Source organism: Elephas maximus, chromosome 19 (assembly GCF_024166365.1).
Source record: "Elephas maximus indicus isolate mEleMax1 chromosome 19, mEleMax1 primary haplotype, whole genome shotgun sequence".
Lineage (NCBI taxonomy): Eukaryota > Metazoa > Chordata > Mammalia > Proboscidea > Elephantidae > Elephas > Elephas maximus.
Genome location: NC_064837.1, coordinates 1,936,244 through 1,957,676, shown reverse-complemented (window position 1 = coordinate 1,957,676; position 21,433 = coordinate 1,936,244). Strand labels below are relative to the sequence as shown.

General features: G+C 46.8%; 1 protein-coding gene across 2 annotated transcripts in view; it reads left to right on the top strand.

The window, feature by feature from the left end:
- Window positions 1–21,433, top strand: part of LRRC75A (leucine rich repeat containing 75A) — an 83,368-nt gene that overhangs the window by 44,878 nt on the left and 17,057 nt on the right. Inside the window, exon 2 of one of the 2 annotated variants that reach the window (XM_049859627.1) lies at window positions 288–416. The exons of the other annotated variant lie outside the window; for it this stretch is intronic. Coding sequence (XP_049715584.1) covers window positions 288–416 — 129 coding nt within the window. The remainder of the gene's footprint in view (window positions 1–287; window positions 417–21,433) is intronic. 2 annotated transcript variants of the gene reach the window in all.

The following is a 21,433-nucleotide window of genomic DNA, read 5'->3' as shown; positions in this document are numbered from 1 at the left end:
GACTGGGGGGGCGCTCTACGGGAGGTGTCCACAAACCCAAAGACCCATCTCTGTGGAGCCTACAGATGCCAGCTCCTCCTCTCCCTTGGCTGGGGCCCCTGAAAGAGACAAGCAGCAGCTTTTCCTGACCCTTTGAGGGACATTCTGTAGAAGCTCCCTTGCAGGTTAGGAAGCCTCTTTGAAGGTGGGTCTCCTACCTTGCCAGGGCATGGGGGAGGCTGACCCACCTCCCTGGGGCTGTACAGAAGGTGAGTGCCTGACCTCCTGGCCTCCCTTTGTTCTTGCAGGACCTAGGCATGGAGTCGACCTCACTGGACGATGTGCTGTATCGCTATGCCAGCTTCCGGAACCTGGTGGACCCCATCACACACGACCTCATTATCAGCCTGGCACGCTACATCCACTGTCCCAAGCCGGTAGGGTGGCCACTGGTCTGGGCCAGCCAGGTCCCCGCGGGTGTGAGCAGCTCAGTGCCTGAGGGGCTGGTAGGTGCTGCCAGGCCGAGGGGACGAGCCGTCTCCCTGGGCTGAGGCTCAGCATCTGTGGCAGCAACTGTACTTTGGTGCCAGCAGTGCAGACGGGTTTTGTCTGGCCCATACCAAACCAAAAAAAACCAAACCCAGTGCCATCGAGTCTATTCCGACTCATAGCGACCCTATAGGACAGAGTAGAACTGCCCCACAGGGTCTCCAAGGAGCGCCGGGTGGATTCAAACTCCCGACCCTTTGGTTTAGCAGCCGTAGCACTTAACCACTATGCCACCAGGGTTTCCGTTTGGTAGGGTGTGTTAAATCTGAGCTCATTTCCAACGTTTAAAAATCAGGATTTTTGTATCATCCCAATATTCAGCTTGAAGAATTGGAACATGAGGGGCTGGAGCTGTGTGGCCACCCATGATATGTAGGCCAGGGCCCACCTCAGAGCTGTACAGATGGTGAAGTGCACAAAGACCTGTGGACAGGGAGTTGGAAAGGGGTAGCTGAGGTGTGCAGCCCCCTCTCTGCCCACCAGGCCGTGAGCTGTGGTGCAGGACTGTGTGCACTGTTTTCTTATTTGCACAGAGGAACCATGTAAGGCCAGAAGGGGCTCTCCAGTTTGCCTCCATCCCCACCACTCCCAGTTGTCTCTAGCTCTAAGGATGAGTGTTATTTTACAGCCACCCACCTCCCTCATGTCCATTTCCTGCCTGGCCCTATAAGTTCTGGGTTTGGAACCTCAGGCCTAGGGAGCAAGCGGAGACCCAAGATACTTAGAGACACAGGCCATACACTGAGACAGGTGTTCATTGCCCAGTGGAGGGCATGTGCTCAGGGAAGAGCCCAGGGCTTTCCAGGCTCCACAGTTACAGCTCAGCCCCTTCTGGTTGGGAGAATCTGCCCCTGTTACTGCTGGCTCCAGAGTTTGCAGGGTGCCGGGCTGGCTTAGCTGGACCCTGGAAGAGGAAGGAGGGCCAGGCACCCTTCCATCCCATCCGTCTCTGCAGGGGCAAGAAGCCAGGCGGGACTGGGGGGTGCAGGCAGAGAGCTCCCCTTTCAGAGTAGGATCCAAGATAAGAGTGAGGCAGTGGTTCCCCAAGCTCAGCCGTCCCTCAGCCTGAGCACAGACTTGAACTCAGTCTTCCGGGAGTTGGAGCCTTGGAAAGCCCCTGCCTGTGGCTTTGTCCTGGGCCTCTCTCAGGCTTCTGGGGCAACCTGGGGTCATGACCTGGGTGTCAAGACTCGGAGGTGGGTGCAAGCCATGCAGGACTGGGGACTGGGTGGGCAAGGGTGGGTAGGCTAGTGGCGGTGGGGCCTCTGCCCCTGCAGGTGCTGGTGGGGTGCAGCAGAGAGCAGGGCTGCTGGGCAGAAACATGGGAGGGGAAGAAGCAGCAGCAGTGAAGGTTGGTGGACTGGGAGCCCCGAGGCCTGGAGAAGAGGAGTAAGTGCCAGGAGCCACAGGCACCCACTGGGGCTTAGCCTGCTTGCTGCTCATCCACACGGTCCCCTGGTCCAGCCTGAGGAAGTGGGAAAGTACCGTGAGCCCCGGAGGGGGCCTGTGAGGAGGCCTTGCAGGGACCACACTCTGCCTTTTGCAGGGATGAGCCTAATTGCCTACAGATGGGAGGGGTGGCAGGCCCAAGTGGGGCCGGCCAGGGCACATCAGACCCCGGAGACAGGATCAGGGCAGGGTTGATGGAGAGGTGGGCCCTGGGGTTCTGGAGCTGGGAAGGAGACGTAGGTGTGACCCCATCCTTGCCCAAGGTGCTTTCAGCCACCATTTCTGACCCTCGCGTAGTGGAAGGGGGGTAAGTGCTACCTCCAGGGCAGCTCCTCGGCTGAATCCTTTCTCCCCAGAGCAGGGCAGAGCACCAGATATGGGTCCCCACAGGAGCACCCGCCCAGCTCCTACTGAGGTGGGATGGGAGGGGAAGAGGTGAGAGAGGTGCTGCCTGGTCTGCCCTGGGGTCTGCTCCCTTCCTGTCGTCCCTGACAAGGAGTCTTCTGCCCCTTCTACGGGCAAGGCAGGGGTATCCCAGAGAAGGACAGGAGGACAGCAGAGGCCTGAGAGACCACAGGCTCCCAACCGGCCACAACCTGCCCCTCAGGGTAGGCGGCCACAGCAGGCACACAACAAGCCAGGACAGGTGTGGGACCAGGGCCCAGAGTTCCCGACACCTACTGTGAGACAAAGGACTGTGCTGGGCAGGACAGGAGGCACATGGGAGACCCCAGACCCCAGAGTCACATCCCGACCTGGGCCCACCCCAGGGCTTGCACTCTGCATCCCATCCAGGCCTCCCGGAGGCTAGGCCAATGTGTGAGGAGGGTGCAGGGCTCTTGGGCTGCCCCCACAGGCCCCTCTCCTGTATTCTTCCTGGCCTCAGCCCTGGTGGGCACCATGTGACCAGGGGTCCAGGCCGTGGCCTGCGCAGCCTCTGATTGACCCAGCCTGGGGTTACCAGGTGGGCCCCAAACACGCCTGGGTTCTCACCAGGGGGCAACCTGTCTCTGGTCACTTAATTGGCTGAACTGCATGTTCTCCCACACTGAGATAATGCGTGTGGAACCCTCGCACACATGAGCACCCAGTTCCCAGAGCCAGCCCTCCAGTTGAGTCAGCACCCTGGGGAGCTGGGCCCAGGTGGCAGGAGACGCAGTCCTGAAGGACTTGCCGCTGTGGCTGAGGCAGGGGCAGGAGGCCCTCCAGCTGGTGTTAGGGCAGCCTCTCCACCCACTGCAGTCACCTGAGCTGGCCAGTGCTGACCAGGACGTCCTGCTCTTTGCATCTGAGCGTTTTATACCTGCTCACGCTGTGGGCATTGAGGTCATAGACAAAGGTGTCAGAACCTTCACTGTGAGTAGTCAGCTGTCAGGTGTGTCTCCGTCAGTGGTGAGGGGGAGGAAGGAAAATGGCCTTTCCTGGTCCAGACAAGTAAGCCTTTCCACTTCCCGGTAGCATTGTCTCCACCCACCAAATACCCTCTTCTTTATCCCAGCCAGGTATGAGCCAGGGCCCTGGGAAGGGGTGGATATGTGCCTGCCCCAGGAATGACGGCCGGTGGAACCCTACCCTGCCCCATGACTCTGTGCTGATGATCCCAAATCTGCTTCTGCAGCCCAGCTTCCCCCTCCACAGTCACCGCCCCCCTTGACATCTCCACCCCCCACAACCCGTGGTCACTTCATACTCAGGAAGTGCCTCAACGCATTGCCTACCCAGAACCTGGCCCACAGTCAGCACTGCTCAACGGTGAGAAAGTTCAGAGACTTCTCCCTCCCCTGCCTCCCACCCCACCAAATCTCATCCCTTGTGTGTAAGGCCAGCTTCCCAAAAGCAGACCCTAAAATGAGGATTTGTGTACATGTGATTTATGAAAGCTGTTTCCCCAGGGGAAGCCAGGGTCAAGGAGGGGGAAAGCCAAGCCCTTATGTAATCTCTAGCAAAGTCCAGGGAGGGTAGCTTCAGCCTGATCCCACGGGGGACCCTGGAGTGTAAGTTATGCCATGGGCTTGTCTCTACTGAGGCAGAGGTGCTGGGCTGCCACACTGCCACACTTGTCTGTGGTCAAGGCCTGCTGCTGTTGAGTCCACCCCCGACTCATGATGACCCCATGCACAATGGAACAACACGCTACCTACCTGGTCCTGCACCATCCCCATGGTTGGTTACAGGTGAGACTATTGTGGTCCATGGGTTTTCACTGGCTAATTTGCAGAAGCAGATCACCAGGCCTTTCTTCCTAGTCCGTCTTAGTCTGGAAGCTCCCCTGAAACCTGTCCTGCATCATAGCAACACACAAGCCTCCGCTGACAGGTGGGTGGTGGCTGTGTATGAGGTGCCTTGGCTGGGAATCAAACCTGGGTCTCCTGCGTGGAAGGCGAGAATACCCCCATTGAACCACCACCTCTGTCCCGTAACGGCTGCCCAAAACCAAATTGGTTACTGCTGAGTTGATTCCAACTCATGGTGACCCCATATGTTACAGAACAGAACTGCCTTATAGGGTTTTCTTGGCTGTGATCTTTATAGAAAGATTGCCAGGCCTTTGTTCCTCGGTGCCACAGGGTGGGTTCAAACTGCAAACCTTTAGGCCACCCAGAGACCTGTAAGGGCAGCCCAGAGCGATGTAAATTCCCAGGCACTTCTGTCTCTCTGAGCTTCCAGGCAGAGCCAGCTCCTGTGGCCTGAGGGTAGCCTTGAGGAACCACGGATGCTGGTTGTTAGAGGCAAAAGCACATTGAAGGAGAGAACGTGCAAAAATGGTTGTGGGGGAAAAAAAGAACCAAAGGGATTTGGGCACCAACATTGTCCATTACAGTCAGCACATCTGCACAGTTGTTTCCCTAGTGTCTCTGGAACTTCCCCGTTTCTCTCCCTGTCCACTGCCTCCACCTCATCCAGACCACAGCCTCCTTCTCCAGCGGGACTCCCTGCTTCCACTCTTGCCTCCCTAATGCTTGTGCCGTGTGGGGGGGCAGCCACAGAGCTCTTTCTGGAGCCAAATGGATCATGTTTTTGTTGTTGTTAAGTGCTGTCAAGTCGGTTCCAACTACCCAGTGTACAACAGAGCAAAACCCTGCCCGGTCCTGCGCCATCTTCACAATCGCTGTTACGCTAAGGCCATTGCTGCAACCACTGTGTCAGTCCATCTTGTTGAGGGTCTTCCTCTTTTTCTCTGACCCTCTACTTTACCAACCATGATGTCCTTCTCCAGGACTGTTCCATCCTGGTAACATTTCCAAAGTATGTGAGAAGAAGTCTCACCGTCCTCCTTTCTAAGGAGCATTCTGGCTGTACTTCTTTCAAGACAGATTTGTTTGTTCTTCTGGCAGTCCATGGTATATTCAGTATTCTTTGACAACACAATAATTCAAAGGTGTCCATTCTTCTTCGGCCTTCCTTATTCACTGTCCAGCTTTCGCACACATATGACGTGACTGAAAATACCATGGCTTGGGTCAGGTATACCTTAGTCCTCAAAGTGACATCTTTACTCTTTAACACTTTAAAGAAGTCTTTGGAGCAGATTTGCCCAATGCAAATTTGACTTCTTGACTGCTGCTTCCATGAGCATTGGTTGTGGATCCAAATAAAATGAAATCCTTGACAATTTCAATATTTTCTCCATTTATCACGATGTTTTTTATTGGTCCAGTTGTGAAGATTTTTGTTTTCTTTATGTTAAGATGTAATTCATCAGTAAGTGGTTCAAGTCCTCTTCACTTTCAGCAAGCAAGGTTAAGTTATTTGCATAATGCAGGTTGTTAATGAGTCTTCCTCCAATCCTGATGCTGCGTTCACATAGACCAACTTTTCTGATTATTTGCTCAGCGTACAGATTGAGTAAGTATGGTGAAAGGATACAACCCTGATGCACACCTTTCCTGATTTTAAACCATGCAGTATCCTCTTGTTCTGTTCATTTAGTGACGTGTCTGTTTATATCCTTTGTCCATTTTTTAATTGGGTTATTTGTCTTTTTATTGTTGAGGTGTTGTAGTATCTTGTAGATTTTAGAGATTAGACCCTTATCAGATATGTGATAGCCAAAAATTTTTTTCCCAGTCTGTAGGTTCTTTTTACTCTTTTGGCGAAGTCTTTTGATGAATGTAAGTGTTTGACTTTTAGGAACTCCCGGTTATCTGTTTTGGTGTTTGTGCATTGTTAGTTACGGTTTATATAATATTTTTGCCATGTGTTAGGGCTCCTAGCATTGTCCCTATTTTTTCTTACATGATCTTTATCATTTTAGATTTTATATTTAGGTTTTTGATCCATTTTGAGTTAGCTTTTGTGCATGGTACTTTTTGCGGTTGGATATCCAGTTATGCCAACACTATTTGTTAAAGAGACTGTGTTTTCCCCATGTAACAGACTTTGGGCCTTTGCCAGATACCAGCTGCTCGTAGGTGCATGGATTTACATCTCGCTTCTCAATTCTATTCCATTGGTCTATGTGTCTCTCGTTGTACCAGTACCAGGCCGTTTTGACTACCATGGCAGTATAATGGGTTCTAAAATCAAGTAAAGTGAGGCCTTCCACTTTGTTCTTCTTTCTCACTAATGCTTTTCTTCTCCGGGGCCTCTTCCCTTTCCATATGAAGTTGGTGATTTGTTTCTCCATCTTGTTAAAAAATGCCATTGGAATTTGGATTGGGATTGCATTGTATCTGTGGATCACTTTGAGTAGAATAGACATTTTTGCAATGTTGAATCTTCCTATCCATGAGCAAGGTATGTTTTTCTACTTACGTAGGCCTTTTTTGGTTTCTTGCAGTAGTGTTTTTTCAGTTTTCTTTGCGTAGGTCTTTTACATCTCTGGTTAGATTTATTCCTAAGTATTTTATCTTCTGGGGGGCTATTGTAAATGGTATTGATTAGGTAATTTCCTTTTTGATGTTGTCTTTGTTGATGTAAAGGAATCCAACTGATATTTGTATGTTTATCTTGTATCCTGATTTAAAAAAAAAAAAAAAAAACTTTGCTGAAATCTTCTATTAGTTCCAGTAGTTTTCTTGTGGATTCTTTGGGGTTTTCTGTGTATAACATCGTATCATCTGCAAATAGGGATACTTTTACTGCTTCCTTACCAATTTGGATGCCTTTTATTTCTTTTTCTTGCCTTGTTGCTCTGGCTAGGACCTCCAGCACAATCTTGAATAAGAGTGGTGATAAAGGATACCCTTGTCTGGTTCCTCTTCTCAAGGGGAATGCTTTCAGACTCTCTCTGTTTAGAATGATGTTGGCTGTTGGCTTTGTATAAATGCCCTTTATTATGTCAAGGAATTTCCCTTCTATTCCTATTTTGCTGAGACCCTTGTTCTGTTCAAATGACTACTTCTTGGTTTATGTACAGGTTCTGCAAGAGCACAATTAAGTGTTCTGGAATTCCCATTCTTCACAGTGTTATCTATAATTTGCTGTGATCCACACAGTTTAAAGCCTTTGCATAGTCAGGAAAACATCTTTCTGGTAATCTCTGTTTTCAACCAAGATCCATCTGACATCAGCAGTGATATCCCTGGCTGACCGTCCTCTTCTGAATCCCACTTGGATTTCTGGCAGTTCCCTGTCAATGTACTGGTGCAACTGTTTTTGAATTATCTTCAGCAAAATTTTACTCGCACATGATATTAATGATATTGTTCGATAATTTCCTCATTGTGTTGGATCACCCCTCTTTGGAATAGGCACAGATATGGATCTCTTCTAGTCAGTTGGCCAGGTAGCTGTCTTCCAAATTTCTTGGCATAGATGAGTGAGCACTTCCAGCGTTGCATCCTGTCATGGATTGAATTGTGTCCCCCCAAAATATCTGTCATCTTGGCTAGGTCATGATTCTCAGTATTGTATTGTCTACTGTTTTGTCAGCTGATGTGATTTCCCTATGTGTTGTAAATCCTGTCACTATGATGTAATGAGATGGATTAGTGGCAGTTATATTGATGAGATCTACAAGATTAGATAGTGTCTTAAGCCAGGCTCTTTCAAGATATAAAAGAAGCAAGCAGAGAGAGAGGGGGACCTCGTACCACCAAGAAGGTAATGCCTAGAGCAGAGCACGCCCTTTGGACCTGAGGCTCCTGCACAGAGAATCTCCTAGACCACAGGAAGATTGATGACAAGGACCTTCCTCCAGAGTTGACAGAGAGAAGAAAGCCTTCCCCTAGAGCTGGCACCCTGGATTTGGAGTTCTTTTTTTTTTTTTTTTTTTTAATTTTTCTTGTGCTTTAAGTGAAAGTTTACAAATCAAGTCAGTCTCTCATACAAAAATTTATATATGCCTTGCTACATACACCTAGTTGCTCTCCCCCTAATGAGACAGCGCACTCCTTCTCTCCTCCCTCTCTTTCCCTGTCTGTTCAACCAGCATCTGTCCCCCTCTGCCTTCTCATCTTCCCTCCAGACAGGAGCTGCCCACGTAGTCTCATGTGTCTGCTTGATCCAAGAAGCTCACTCCTCACCAGTATCATTTTCTATCCTATGGTCCAGTCCAGCCCCTGTCTGAAGAGTTGGCTTTAGGAATGGTTCCTGTCTTGGGCTAACAGAAGGTCTGCGGACCGTGACCTCTGGTGTCCTTCTAGTCTCAGTCAAACCATTAAGTCTGGTCTTCTTACAAGAATTTGAGTTCTGCATCCCACTGCTCTCCTGCTCCCTCAGGGGTTCTCTGTTGTGTTCCCTGTCAGGGCAGTCATCGGTTGTAACTGGGCACTATCTAGTTCTTTTGGTCTCAGGCTGATGTAGTCTCTGGTTATGTAGCCCTTTCTGTCTCTTGGGCTCATAATTACGGTGTGTCTTTGGTGTTCTTCATTTTCCTTTGCTTAGGTTGAGACCAATTGATGCATCTTAGATGGCCACTTGCTCGTGTTTAAGACCCAAGACTCCACTCTCCAAAATGGGATGCAGAATGTTTTCTTAATAGATTTTATTATGCCATTTGACCTAGATGACCCCTGAAACCGTGGTCCCCAAGCCCCTGCCCCTGCTACACTGGCCTTCAAAGCATTTGGGTTATTCAGGAAACTTCTTTGCTTTTGATTTAGTCCAGTTATGCTGACTTCTCCTGTATTCTGTGTTGTCTTTCCCTTCACCTAAAATAGTTCTTGTCTACTATCTTGTCTACTATCTACTTCTCTCCCTCCCCCCCTCCCTCCCCACTCTCATAACCATCAAAGAATATTTTCTTGTCTGTTTAAACTATTTCTTGAGTTCTTATAATTGTGGTCTCATACAATATTTGTCCTTTTGGAACTAATTTCACTCAGCCTAATGCCTTCCACCTCCACGTGTCTGTCTGTTTGTCGTACGGCGGGGGCTTGCGTGTTGCTGTGTTGCTGGAAGCTATGCCGCCAGTATTCAGATACCAGCAGGGTCACCCATGGAGGACAGGTTTCAGCTGAGCTTCCAGACTAAGACAGACTAGGAAGAAGGACCTGGCAGTCAGTCTACTTCTGAAAGCATTAGCCAGTGAAAACCTGATGAATAGCAGTGGAACGTTGTCTGATATAGTGCTAGAAGATGAGCTGCCCAGGTTGGAAGGCACTCAAAAGATGACTGGGGAAGAGCTGCCCCCTCAAAGTAGAGTTGACCTTAATGACGTGGATGGAGTAAAGCTTTCGGGACCTTCATTCGCTGATGTGGCACAACTCAAAATGAGAAGAAACAGCTGCAAACATCCATTAATAATCGGAACCTGGAATGTACAAAGTATGAATCTAGGAAAATTGGAAATTGTCGAAAATGGAATGCATAAACATCGATATCCTAGGCATTAGTGAGCTGAAGTGGACTGGTATTGGCCATTTTTAATCGGACAATCATATAGTCCACTGTGCTGGGAATGACAACTTGAAGAGGAGTGGTGTATTCATCATCAAAAAGAATGTTTCAAGATCTATCCTGAAGTACAACACTGTCAGTGATAGGATAATATCCTTACGCCTACAAGGAAGACCAGTTAATACAACTATTATTCAAATTTACACACCAACCACTATGGCCAAAGATGAAGAAATAGAAAATTTTTATCAGCTGCTGCAGTCTAAACATACAATCAAGAGGCATTCATAATTACTGGCGATTGGAATGCGAAAGTTGGAAACAGAGAAGAAGGATCAGTAGTTGAAAAATATGGCCTTGGTGATAGAAACAGTGCCGGAGATCAAATGATAGAGTTTTGCAAGACAACAACTTCTTCATTGTAAATATCTTCTTTCACCAACATAAACGGCTACTATACACATGGACTTCACCAGATGGAACACACAGAAATCAAATTGACTACATCTGTGGAAAGAGACGATGGAAAAGCTCAATATCATCAGTCAGAACAAGGCCAGGGGCCGACTGTGGAACAGACCATCAATTGCTCATATGCAAGTTCAAGTTGAAACTGAAGAAAATCAGAGCAAGTCCACGAGAGCCAAAATATGACCTTGAGTACATCCCACCTGAATTTAGAGACCATCTGAAAAATAGATTTGACACATTGAACACTAGTGACTGAAGACCAGACGAGTTGTGGAATGACATCAAGGACATCATACATGGAGAAAGCAAGAGGTCATTGAAAAGACAGGAAAGAAAGAAAAGACCAAGATGGATGTCAGAGGAGACTCTGCAACTTGCTATCAAACATTGAGCAGCTGAAGCAAATGGAAGAGTTGATGAAGTAAAAGAACTGAGCAGAAGATTTCAAAGGGTGGCTCCAGGAGACACAGTAAAGTATTATAATGACATGTGCAAAGAGCTGGAGATGGAAAACCAGAAGGGAAGAACACGCTCGGTGTTTCTCAAGCTGCAAGAACTGAAGAAAAAATTCAAGTCTCGAGTTGCAGTAGTGAAGGATTCTACGGGGAAAATATTAAACAATGCAGGAAGCATCAAAAGAAAATGGAAGGAATACACAGAGTCATTACACCAAAAAAAAAAAATAGTCAATGTTCAACCATTTCAAGAGGTGGCATATGATCAGGAACCGATGGTACTGAAGGAAGAAGTCCAAGCTACTCTGAAGGCATCAGCAAAAAACAAGGCTCCAGGAATTGATGGAATATCAACTGAGATGTTTCAACAAACACATGCAGCGCTGGAGGTGCTCACTCCTCTATGCCAAGAAATATGGAAGACAGCTTCCTGGTCAACTGACTGGAAGAGATCCATATTTATGCCTATTCCCAAGAAAGGTGATCCAACTGAATGTGGAAATTATAGAACAATATCATTAATATCACACGCAAGCAAAATTTTGCTGAAGATCATTCAAAAACGGCTGCAGCAGTATATTGACAGGGAACTGCCAGAAATTCAGGCCGGTTTCAGAAGAAGACGTGGAACCAGGGATATCATCGCTGATGTCAGATGGATCCTGGCTGAAAGCAGAGAATACCAGAAGGATGTTTACCTGTGTTTTATTGACTATGCAAAGGCATTTGACTGTGTGGATCATAACAAGTTATGGATAACATTGTAAAGAATGGGAATTCCAGAACACTTAATTGTACTCCTGAGGAACCTTTACATAGATCAAGAGGCGGTTGTTCGGACAGAACAAGGTGTTACTGATTGGTTTAAAGTCAGGAAAGGTGTGTGCCAGGGTTGTATTCTTTCACCATACCTATTCAATCTGTATGCTGAGCAAATAATCCGAGAAGCTGGACTATATGAAGAAGAACAGGGCATCAGGATTGGAGGAAGACTCATTAACAACCTGAGTTATGCAGATGACACAACTTTGCTTGCTGAAAGTGAAGAGGACTTGAAGCACTTACTAATGAAGATCAAAGACCACAGCCTTCAGTATGGACTGCACCTGAACATAAAGAAAACAAAAATCCTCACAACTGGACCAGTGAGCAACATCATGATAAACAGAGAAAAGATTGAAGTTGTCAAGGATTTCTTTTTACCTGGATCCACAATCAACAGCCATGGAAGCAGAAGTCAAGACATCAGAAGATGTGTTGCATTGGGTAAATCTGCTGCAAAGGACCTCTTTAAAGTGTTGAAGAGCGAAGATGTCACCTTGAAGACCAAGATGCGCCTGACCCAGGCCATAGTATTTCCAATCGCATCATATGCATGTGAAAGCTGGACAACAAATAAGGAAGACCAAAGAAGAATTGACGTCTTTGAATTGTGGTGTTGGCGAAGAATGTTGAATATACCATGGACTGCCAAAAGAATGAACCAACCTGTCTTAGAAGAAGCACAACCAGAATGCTCCTTAGAAGTAAGGATGGCGAGACTGCGTTTTACGTACTTTGGACATGTAGTCAGGAGGGATCAGTCCCTGGAGAAGGACATCATGCTTAGCAGAGTACTGGGTCAGCAGAAAAGAGGAAGACCCTCAACGAGGTGGATTGACACAGTGGCTGCAACAGTGAGCTAAAGCATAAGAACGATTGTAAGGGTGGCTCAGGACCGGGCAGTGTTTCGTTCTGTTGTGCATAGGGTCGCTATGAGTTGGAACCGACTCGACAGCACCTAACAACAACAATGCCTTCCAGATTCCTCCATGGTATGAAATGTCTCACAACTCATCATTGTTCTTTATCGATATGTATTATTCTGTTGTGTGAATATACCATAATTCATTTATCCATTCATCCATTGACGGGCACCTTGGTTGCCTCCATCTTTTTGCTATAGTAAACAGTGCTGCAATGAGCATGGGTCTGCATATATCTATTTGTGTAAAGGCTCTTATTTCTCTAGTATGTATTCCAAGGAGTGGGATTGCTGGATCGTGTGGTAGTTCTATTTCTAGCTTTTTAAGGATGATATTGGCTCTTGGCTTTGTATAAATGCCCTTTATTATGTTGAGGAATTTTCCTTCTATTCCTATTTTGCTGAGAGTTATCATGAATGGGTGTTGAACTTGTCAAATGCCTTGTCTGCATCAATTGATAAGATCATGTGGTTCTTGTCTTTTTTTATATAATATGATAGATTACATCAATTGTTTTTCTAGTGTTGAACCATCATTGCATACCTGGTATGAATCCTGCTTGGTCATGGTGAATTATTTTTTTTGATATGTTGTTGAATTCTATTGGCTAGAATTTTGTTGAGAATTTTTGCGTCTAAGCTCATGAGGGATATAGATATGTAATTTTCTTTCTTTTTTTTTTTTAACCTGGTTTTGGTATCAGGATATTCTGGCTTCATAGAATGAGTTTGGGAGTATTCCATCCTTTTCTATGCTCTGAAATACCTTTAGTAGTAGTGGTGCTAACTCTTTTCCTCAAAAGTTTGGTAGAACTCTCCAGTGAAGCTGTCTGGGCCAGGGCTTTTTTTTGTTGTTGTTAGGAGTCTTTTAATTACCTTTTCAATCTCTTCTTTTGTTATAGGTTTCTTCAGTTGTTCTACCTCTGTGTTAGTTTAAGTAGGTAGTGTGTTTCTAGAAATTCATCCATTTCTTCTAGGTTTTCAAATATGTTATAGAGTACAATTTTTTGTAGTAGTCTGATATGATTCTTTCAGTTTCAGTGGGGTCTGTTGTAATATTGCCCATCTCATTTCTTATACGGGTTATTTGCTTCCTCTCCTGTTTTTCTTTTGTCAGTTTGGCCAGTGATTTATCAATTTTGTCAATTTTTTTCAAAGAACCAGCTTTTGGTCTTGTTAACTCTTTCAATTCTTTTTCTGTTCTCTATTTCATTTAATTCTGCTCTAATTTTTATTATTTGCTCTCTTCTCATGCCTGAAGATTTCTTTTATTGGTTTCTTTCTATTTGTTCGAGTTGTAGGGATAATTCTTTGATTTTGGCCCTTCTTTTTGTGTGTGTGCATATATTGATATAAATTGACCTCTGAGCACTGCTTTAGCTGTGTCCCAAAGATTCTGATAGGAAGTGTTTTTATTCTCATTGGATTCTACACATTTTTTTATTCCATCCTTAATGTCTTCTATAACCCAGTCATTTTTGAGTAGGATATTGTTAAGTTTCCAAGTGTTTGATTTCTTTTCCCTACTTTTTCTGTTATTCATTTCTACTTTTATGGCCTTATGGTCAGAGAAGATGCTTTGTAATATTTTGATGTTTTGGATTCTGTTGAGGCTCGTTTTATGACCTAATATGTGGTCTATTCTAGAGAATGTTCCATGTGCACTAGAAAAGAAAGTGTACTTCGCTGCTGTTGGGTGAAGTGTTCCATATATGCCTATGAGGTCAAGTTGGTTGATTGTGGCATTGAGATCTTCCTTGTCTCTGTTCAGCTTTTTTATGGATATTCTGTCCTTCACCAGAAGTGGTGTGTTGAAGTCTCCTACAGTTTTTGTGGAGCTGCCTATCTCACTTTTCAGTGCTGTTTGAGTTTTATGTATCTTGCAGCCCTGTCATTGGGTGCATAAATATTTTATATGGTTATATCCTCCTGGTATATTGTCCCTTTAATCATTATATAATGCCCTTCCTTATCCTCTGTGGTAGATTTAACTTCGGAGTTTATTTTGTCAGAAATTAATATTGCCACTCCTGCTTTTTGATTGTTGTTTGCTTGATGTATTTTTTTCCATCCTTTGAGATTTAGTTTGTTTGTGTCTCTAAGTCTAAGGTGTGTCTCTTGTAGGCAGTATATAGATGGATCATGGTTTTTTTTTTTTATCCATTCTTCCACTCTCTGTCTCTTTATTGATACATTTAGTCCATTTACATTCAGCGTAATTATGGATAGGTATGAGTTCAGTGCTGTCATTTTGCTGTCTTTTTTGTGTGTTGTTGACAGTTTTTTTTCCCCACTGGATATTTTGTGCTGAGTAGTTTATCTTTATCTATTGTCTTTTCCTCTTATTTGTTGTTGATTTTGTTTCTGCTGAGTCTTTTTTTTTTTTTTTTTTTGATGAGTAAGATTGTTAGTCTCCTTTGTGGTTACCTTAATATTTAGCCCTATTTTTCTAAGTTTAAATCTAACTTTCATTTCTGTATATCAGTTTGTCTTCCTCTCCATATGAAAGATCTATGACTGTATTTCTTAGTCCCTCTTTATTGTTTTAATGTTGTCTTCTTTTACGTAATGACATTGTTGTTTCCCTGTTCTCAGCGTTTTTTTATCTTGATTTGTTTTTTGTGATTTCCCTATCTGGGTTGGCATCTGGTTGCTCTGCCCTGTGTTCTAGCCTTGGGTTGATATCTGGTATTACTGATTTTGTAACCACAGAACTCCCTTTAGTATTTCTTGTAGTTTTGGCTTGGTTTTTACGAATTCCCCAAACTTGTGTTTATCTAGAAATGTCTTAATTTCACCTTCATGTTCAAGAGACAGTTTTGCTGGATATATGATTCTTGGCTGGCAATATTTTTCCTTCAATGTTTTATATAAATCATCCCATTGCCTTCTTTCCTGCACCGTTTCTGCCAAGTAGTTTGAGCTTATTCTTATTAACTCTCCTTTGTAGGTGACTTCGTTTATCTGTAGCTGCTCTTGAAATTCTCTCTTTAACTTTGGTTTTGGTAAGCTTGATTATAATATGTCTTTGTGACTTTCTTTTGAGGTCTACCTTATGTGGATTTTGATGAGCATCTTGGATATATATCTTCTCATCTTTCACGAAATCAGGGAAGTTTTCTGCCAACAAATCTTCAACAATTCTCTCTGCATTTTCTTTTGTCCCTCCCTGTTCTGGTACTCCGATTGCTCATAGGTTATTTTCTTGATAAAGTCCCGCATGATTCTAAAGGTTTCTTCATTTTTTTAATTCCTTTATCTGATTTTTCTTCGAATATATTGGTGCCAAGTGTTTTATCTTCAGTCTCAGTAATTCTGCCTTCCACTTGCTCAGTTCTGCTCCTCTGACATTTTGCTGAGTTGTCTAATTCTGTAATTTTATTGTTAATCTTCTGGATTTCTGATTGCTGTCTCTTTATGGATTCTTGCAGCTTATTAAATTTTTCATTATGTTCTTGAATAATTTTTTTAATTTCTTCCACTGTTTTATCTGTGTGCTCCTTGGCTTGTTCTATGTTTTGCCTGGTCTCCTTCCTGATCTCGTTCCTGATGTCTTGAAGCGTTCTTTATATCAATCTTTTGTATTTTGCATCTGGTAAATCCAGGAAGGCACCTTCACCTGGAAGATTCCTTGATTCTTTGTTTCAAGAGCTTGTTGAAGGGATAATGGCCTGCTTCTTTGTGTGATTCGATATTGACTGTTTTCTCTGAGCCTTCTATAAGTTATTGTATTAGCTTATTTTATGTTTGCTTACTGTATCCTAGCTTTTTACTTTGTTTTGTTTTGATATGCCCAAATAGGCTGCTTGAGTGAGCTAACTTGATTATTTTTGCCTTTGAAGCTCTGATGTCCTGTCACCAGATGGCTAGAGCTGTTACCAGGTATATAAGCCCTAGGAGTCTATTTACTTTTCTTGTATGGATTCAGCTCAGGTGTCCAGGTAGTTGGTCATAAAGTATGTGGTACAGGCTCTGTCCTACAGTCTTAGGGGGGCAGGGGTGATTGGTGTAGATACAGGTATCTGGTTGCAGCAGGGGATCACACTCTGAACAAAGCAAGGGGCTGACAACCGTTCCCAGAGTATCTGTGAGAGTGCACATGTGGGTGGGTTCTGCAGATGGACCATGGCACCCAATGCTTTTGGTTGTAAAGACTGGGAGGTACCACTTATCTTTAAACCTCTGTCGTGGGTGGCTAGGTGACATGGGTGGGGCCACCAGTCCTTAGGCCCCTGATGTGGGTAGGTGAGGACCCTGTTAAATAGGCAAAGCGGTATCAAACATCAAACACCCACCTCTCCACTGCACAGCTGAAACAGTTGCAGTCTACCAACAAGGGCCTATTCTCCTGAAATAGGCCCACACAGGTCCATGCAGGGGCGAAAAGTATTCAAAGTCCACAGACCATCTGTGCCTACACAGAAGCCGCTTCTGTCCTGAACTCCCCAGCTTAGTGGTGCTGGCAGATTATCTTTTCCCCCAATTGTGAATTTATTCCTTTCCCAAGGCCGGGAGAATGGCCCGTGGTGCACAGCAGGGCCTGTCTCAGGCCGAGGGAAATCGATAGCCACTGAAGCCAGCTTGGGGGCTGGGAGGCACGGTAAAATAAATGCAAGTACTTAGCTTTTGCTGAGAGTGCCGTTCTTCTCTGGTACCAGAGGTGTGACTAGGCTGTAGAGCTTGCTGTCTGTCCCTGAGGAAACCATGTCCGGAACGCTACCACCAGCCCCATCACGGTCGCTCCAGGGAACGGTGCCTCAGGGTTCCCAGTGATTTAGGTCTAGCAACTCCTCACGGATTCTGAACCGTCTCTCCCTTCCCCTGCCACTCAGCCCATTTTCTAACTTTACCTTTGATGCTCAGGGGTCCTAGCTTGTCATAAATATAACTGTCTCACTTGTTTTTTTGGGTCTCTGTTGTAAGAGGGATCACCAGAAGCATCTGACTACTCTGCCATCTTGGCCCCCCCTCTTCACTTCTAGCCTCCTTGACTGTAAGAGAATAAAGTTCTCTTTGTTAAAGCTGTCCTCTTGTGGTATTTCTGTTATACCAGCACTAGATGACTAAGACACATCCGTTTGTTGAAACATCTCAATAGGTATTTCATCAGTCCCTGGACCCTTGTTTTTCATCAATGCCTTTAGTGCAGCTTGGACTTCTTCCTTCCGTACCATCGGTTCTTGATCATATGCTACCTTCTGGAATGGTATTTACCCTGCCTAAACCTCACACAAAATCCTTTGGTGGTGTCTGTTGTAGTTAAAATGTGAGCTGATAGTGGCCTCCAGGCCCTGAGCAGCTTTCCTGCTTGAATCTTGGGCCATAGTTCCCACTCCCCTTGCCCCGCTCACTCTACTCAGCTACATGGGCCTTTTCTGTTCCTGGAACACCCAGACCATCTCCTACCTTAGGACTTTGCTGCTTCCTCTGACTGCACCTGCCTCCCCTTTGATCTTCTTTCTCCTCCACTCAGACTCGAGTACCCATCACCTCTCAGAGCCCTTGACAAGCTCCCTAACATCTGTCTCCTAATTTTTCTGTCTTCTGCCCTATTTACTCCTTCATCCCACTTAATAGTCTCTGAAATCATCTTGCTTACTGATTTATTTGTTAACTTTTTGTCTCTTTTCCCCACTAGAATATAAACACCCAAGGGGTAAGAGGTGCTGTCAGTCTGGTTCCCCGTTACCTCCGGCACCAGCCAGGGCCCTGGCAGGAAGCAGGCAGCGTGTTCTCTTGTGAATTCATAAGAGACTAATAAAGGACTGTTTCCAGAGTTATGAGTAGGATAAAGGGAACCAACGTGGGTGTTGAAACACCCGAGACTAGTAGCAGCAGAAAATTGTTACCACCAAGGGGGCAGCTGTGTTGCTGGAGCCTGGATGAGAGCACTTCTTCCAGGCCATGCTGTATCATCTCTACTGGTGCACAACAAATTACCCCAAAACTTAGTGGCTTAAAACAACAGAGATTCATCATCACACAGTCTCATTGAGTCAGGAATTCAGGAGCAGCTCAGCTGGGTTATTGTTGCATAGGGTCTCACATTAAGTTGTAGTCAAAACACTGGCCAGAGCTGCAGGTAACTGAAGGCTTAACGGGGTAGGGGATGCATGTCCAATGTGAGAGGCTTCAGTGCCTCACTGGCTGTTGGCAGGGGGTCCTCGGGGCCTCACTGGCTATTAGCTGGGGGTCCTTGTGGCCTCACTGGCTATTGGCTGGGGGGCCTCAGGGACTCATTGGCTGTTTGCTGGAGGGCCTCAGTTCCTTGCATATGGGCCTTTCCTTAAGGTTGCTTGAGCATTTCACATCATGGCAGCTGGCTTATCCCACAGCAAGTGGCAAAAGCCACAGTGTCTTTTATGGCTTAGTCTTATAAGTCACATACCATTCTGGCAGCTCAGTAAGAGGTCCCATAAACAGATTCTCTGGGCTTCCTGTCAGGGCCATTGGGCAGCTCTCCCCTGCTGTGAGCCAGTCACCCCTGACCTGTACCATGCCCTCCCCCTTCCTGCGAATTCCTTCTCCAAGGGTGAGAGAAGAACTGTAGAGAGTTGATTCCATAAACTTCTCTTGAGCCTGCGGGATCGGGTAAAACTCTGTTGCAAGTAACAGAAGCCCACTCAGACTGGCTCAAGCAAGAAGAGTCTGTTGTGGGGCCTGAAGGCAGCCAAGCTTCTCCATACGTCCCCTCTGTCTCACTGTCTCACTGTCTCACTCTCCATCTCCACCCCTCCCCTCTGCCTCCCCACCTCACTCTCCATCTCCACCCCTCCCCTCTGTCTCACCCCTTCACTCTCCATCTCCACACCTCCCCTCTGCCTCCCCACCTCACTCTCCATCCCCACCCCTCCCCTCTGTCTCACCTGTTCACTCTCCATCTCCACACCTCCCCTCTGCCTCACCCCCTCACTCTCCATCTCCTCCCCCCTCTGCCTCACCCCTTCACTCTCCATCTCCACCCCTCCTCTCACCTCACCCCCTCACTCTCCATCTCTGCCTCACCCCCTCACTCCGTCTTCACCCCTCCCCTCACCTTACCCCTCACTCTCCATCTCTCCCTCACCCCCTCACTCTCCATCTCCACCCCCCTCACCTCACCCCCGCACTGTCCATCTCTGCCTCACCCCTTCACTCTCCATCCCTCCCCTCTGTCTTACCGCTTCAGTCTCTGCACAGACTGCTCTTCCCCAAGCCATGAGATAGAAAAAGAGGCTGCCCGTGGCCCCCAGTTCACCTGTGGGTCCAGCCCCCTGAGAAGCCTGTGGGTATGTCTCAATCCAGATTCCAGGGAACGGATTGATTGGCTCTACTCTGCCAGGTGCCTGTCTGCACCAGTCAGAAGTGGTTTGGGGCTGGCAGTGCCTGGTAGCACAAAAGGCTGCTGGGTCACACCTCTTTGAGAAGAAGAACATTCCCAGGGAGCAGGGAGCAGCAGACCACCCAGTGTTGGGTGCAGGGAACATGTATAACCTGCAGTGTCTGTTCTCAAGGAGCCTGGGCCAGGGCCGCACAAGGGGCTGCTGTGTACCTGGGGGCCCAGCTGCCTGCACACTGAAACCACACAGAACAGCCCTTCCTCCCCAGCCTCCTTTCCCCTCCTCCGTCCCTTTCCTCTGCTCCCCTTAACTCCTCCACACCCCTGTGATGACCTGCCTGTCCCTGTTCTCCAGTTCTCCAAAGAAGGGAGATCTGGAGGGGCCTTGAACACAATAGCATTAGGAAAGCATTAGATGGTCTCATTCAAGGCTTTCTGGCTACAAGTCATAGAAACACTTTGACCTAACCTAAGCAGAAGACAGGATTTATCACAAGAGGGCAGAGCAGGGCAGTGTGGAGGAGCTGGAGCCCACTGAGCGGGTTTGGGTCCTGATTCCACACGTGTGTGACCTTTCCATCTGTTTAACTTCTTTAGGCCTCAGCTCCCTCATTTGTAAAATGAGGTAATAGTACCTGACTCATATCATAGGATTGTTGTGAGGGTTGAAGGAAGTTAATACTTGCAGTGCACAGAGGAGATGCCTGATAGTAGATGCTCAAGAAACGTTAAAAAAAAAAAATCCAGTTGGTATCAAGTCGACTGCAGCTCGTTGCTATCAAGTCGACTCCAGCTTGTGGCCACCCCGTGTGTGTCAGAGCAGAACTGTGACCCATGGGGTTTTCAGCGGTTGATTTTTTCAGCAGCTCATCAGGCCTCTCTTCCAAGGCGCCCCTTGGTGGACTCAAACCACGTGTTGGTTAGTAGCTGAGCACATGAGTTGTTTGCACCACCCAGGGACTGCCAAGAAATGTGGAAGGGAACTCTCACTTCAGGTGTATAATCACCGTACGTATATTTCACTTCTAGCCTCAGATCAGCTGTACAAGGTGTCCATATTTATTCTTGCTTTACTGAGGAGGGAACAGGCCCACCCTGTCTGGGGCTGCCAGAGCCCTGTCAATCCTGTGCCAGGCCCTGTGCATGGCTGCCCCCTTGTGGTGGTGGCGGTGCACTGCAGGGGCTTTTTGCTCTTGTTTTTCCCTGTTCTCCTTTAACGCTCAGCTGTCTGGCGTAGAGGGTGGTGGGTCAGGGCCCTCATTTTACATGCTGGCTCTCCGGTCCACCCCATGCCCCACCCACTGGTCCTTGTCTTTATTGAAAGAGTCTAGACCAGCGCTCCCCCCGCCACCACTGCCACCACCACCACCACCACACCTCCCCCTCCCCCGCACAGTAGAAAAGCCCCCATGCCCCAGCTGCACACCTACTGCTGGGGGCAGGACCAGGCATCAGGTGACCCAAAGTGCAGCGGAGGTGGAAAACCTTGCTCTAGACCCACCATCTCTGTGGTCACCTCCATCTCCCCGTGTTGTCCGAGATTGGCCTCGACCCTGGCAGCCCCTCCCCAAGCCTTTGCTGGTCCAGGCCACATCCCCTGGTATCCATTGGCCACCCTCCTCCTCGGCGCCCACGGCTCTGCTCCCTCCTGTTTCTCCTCTACTCTTCTCGGTACCTTGGTTGGCT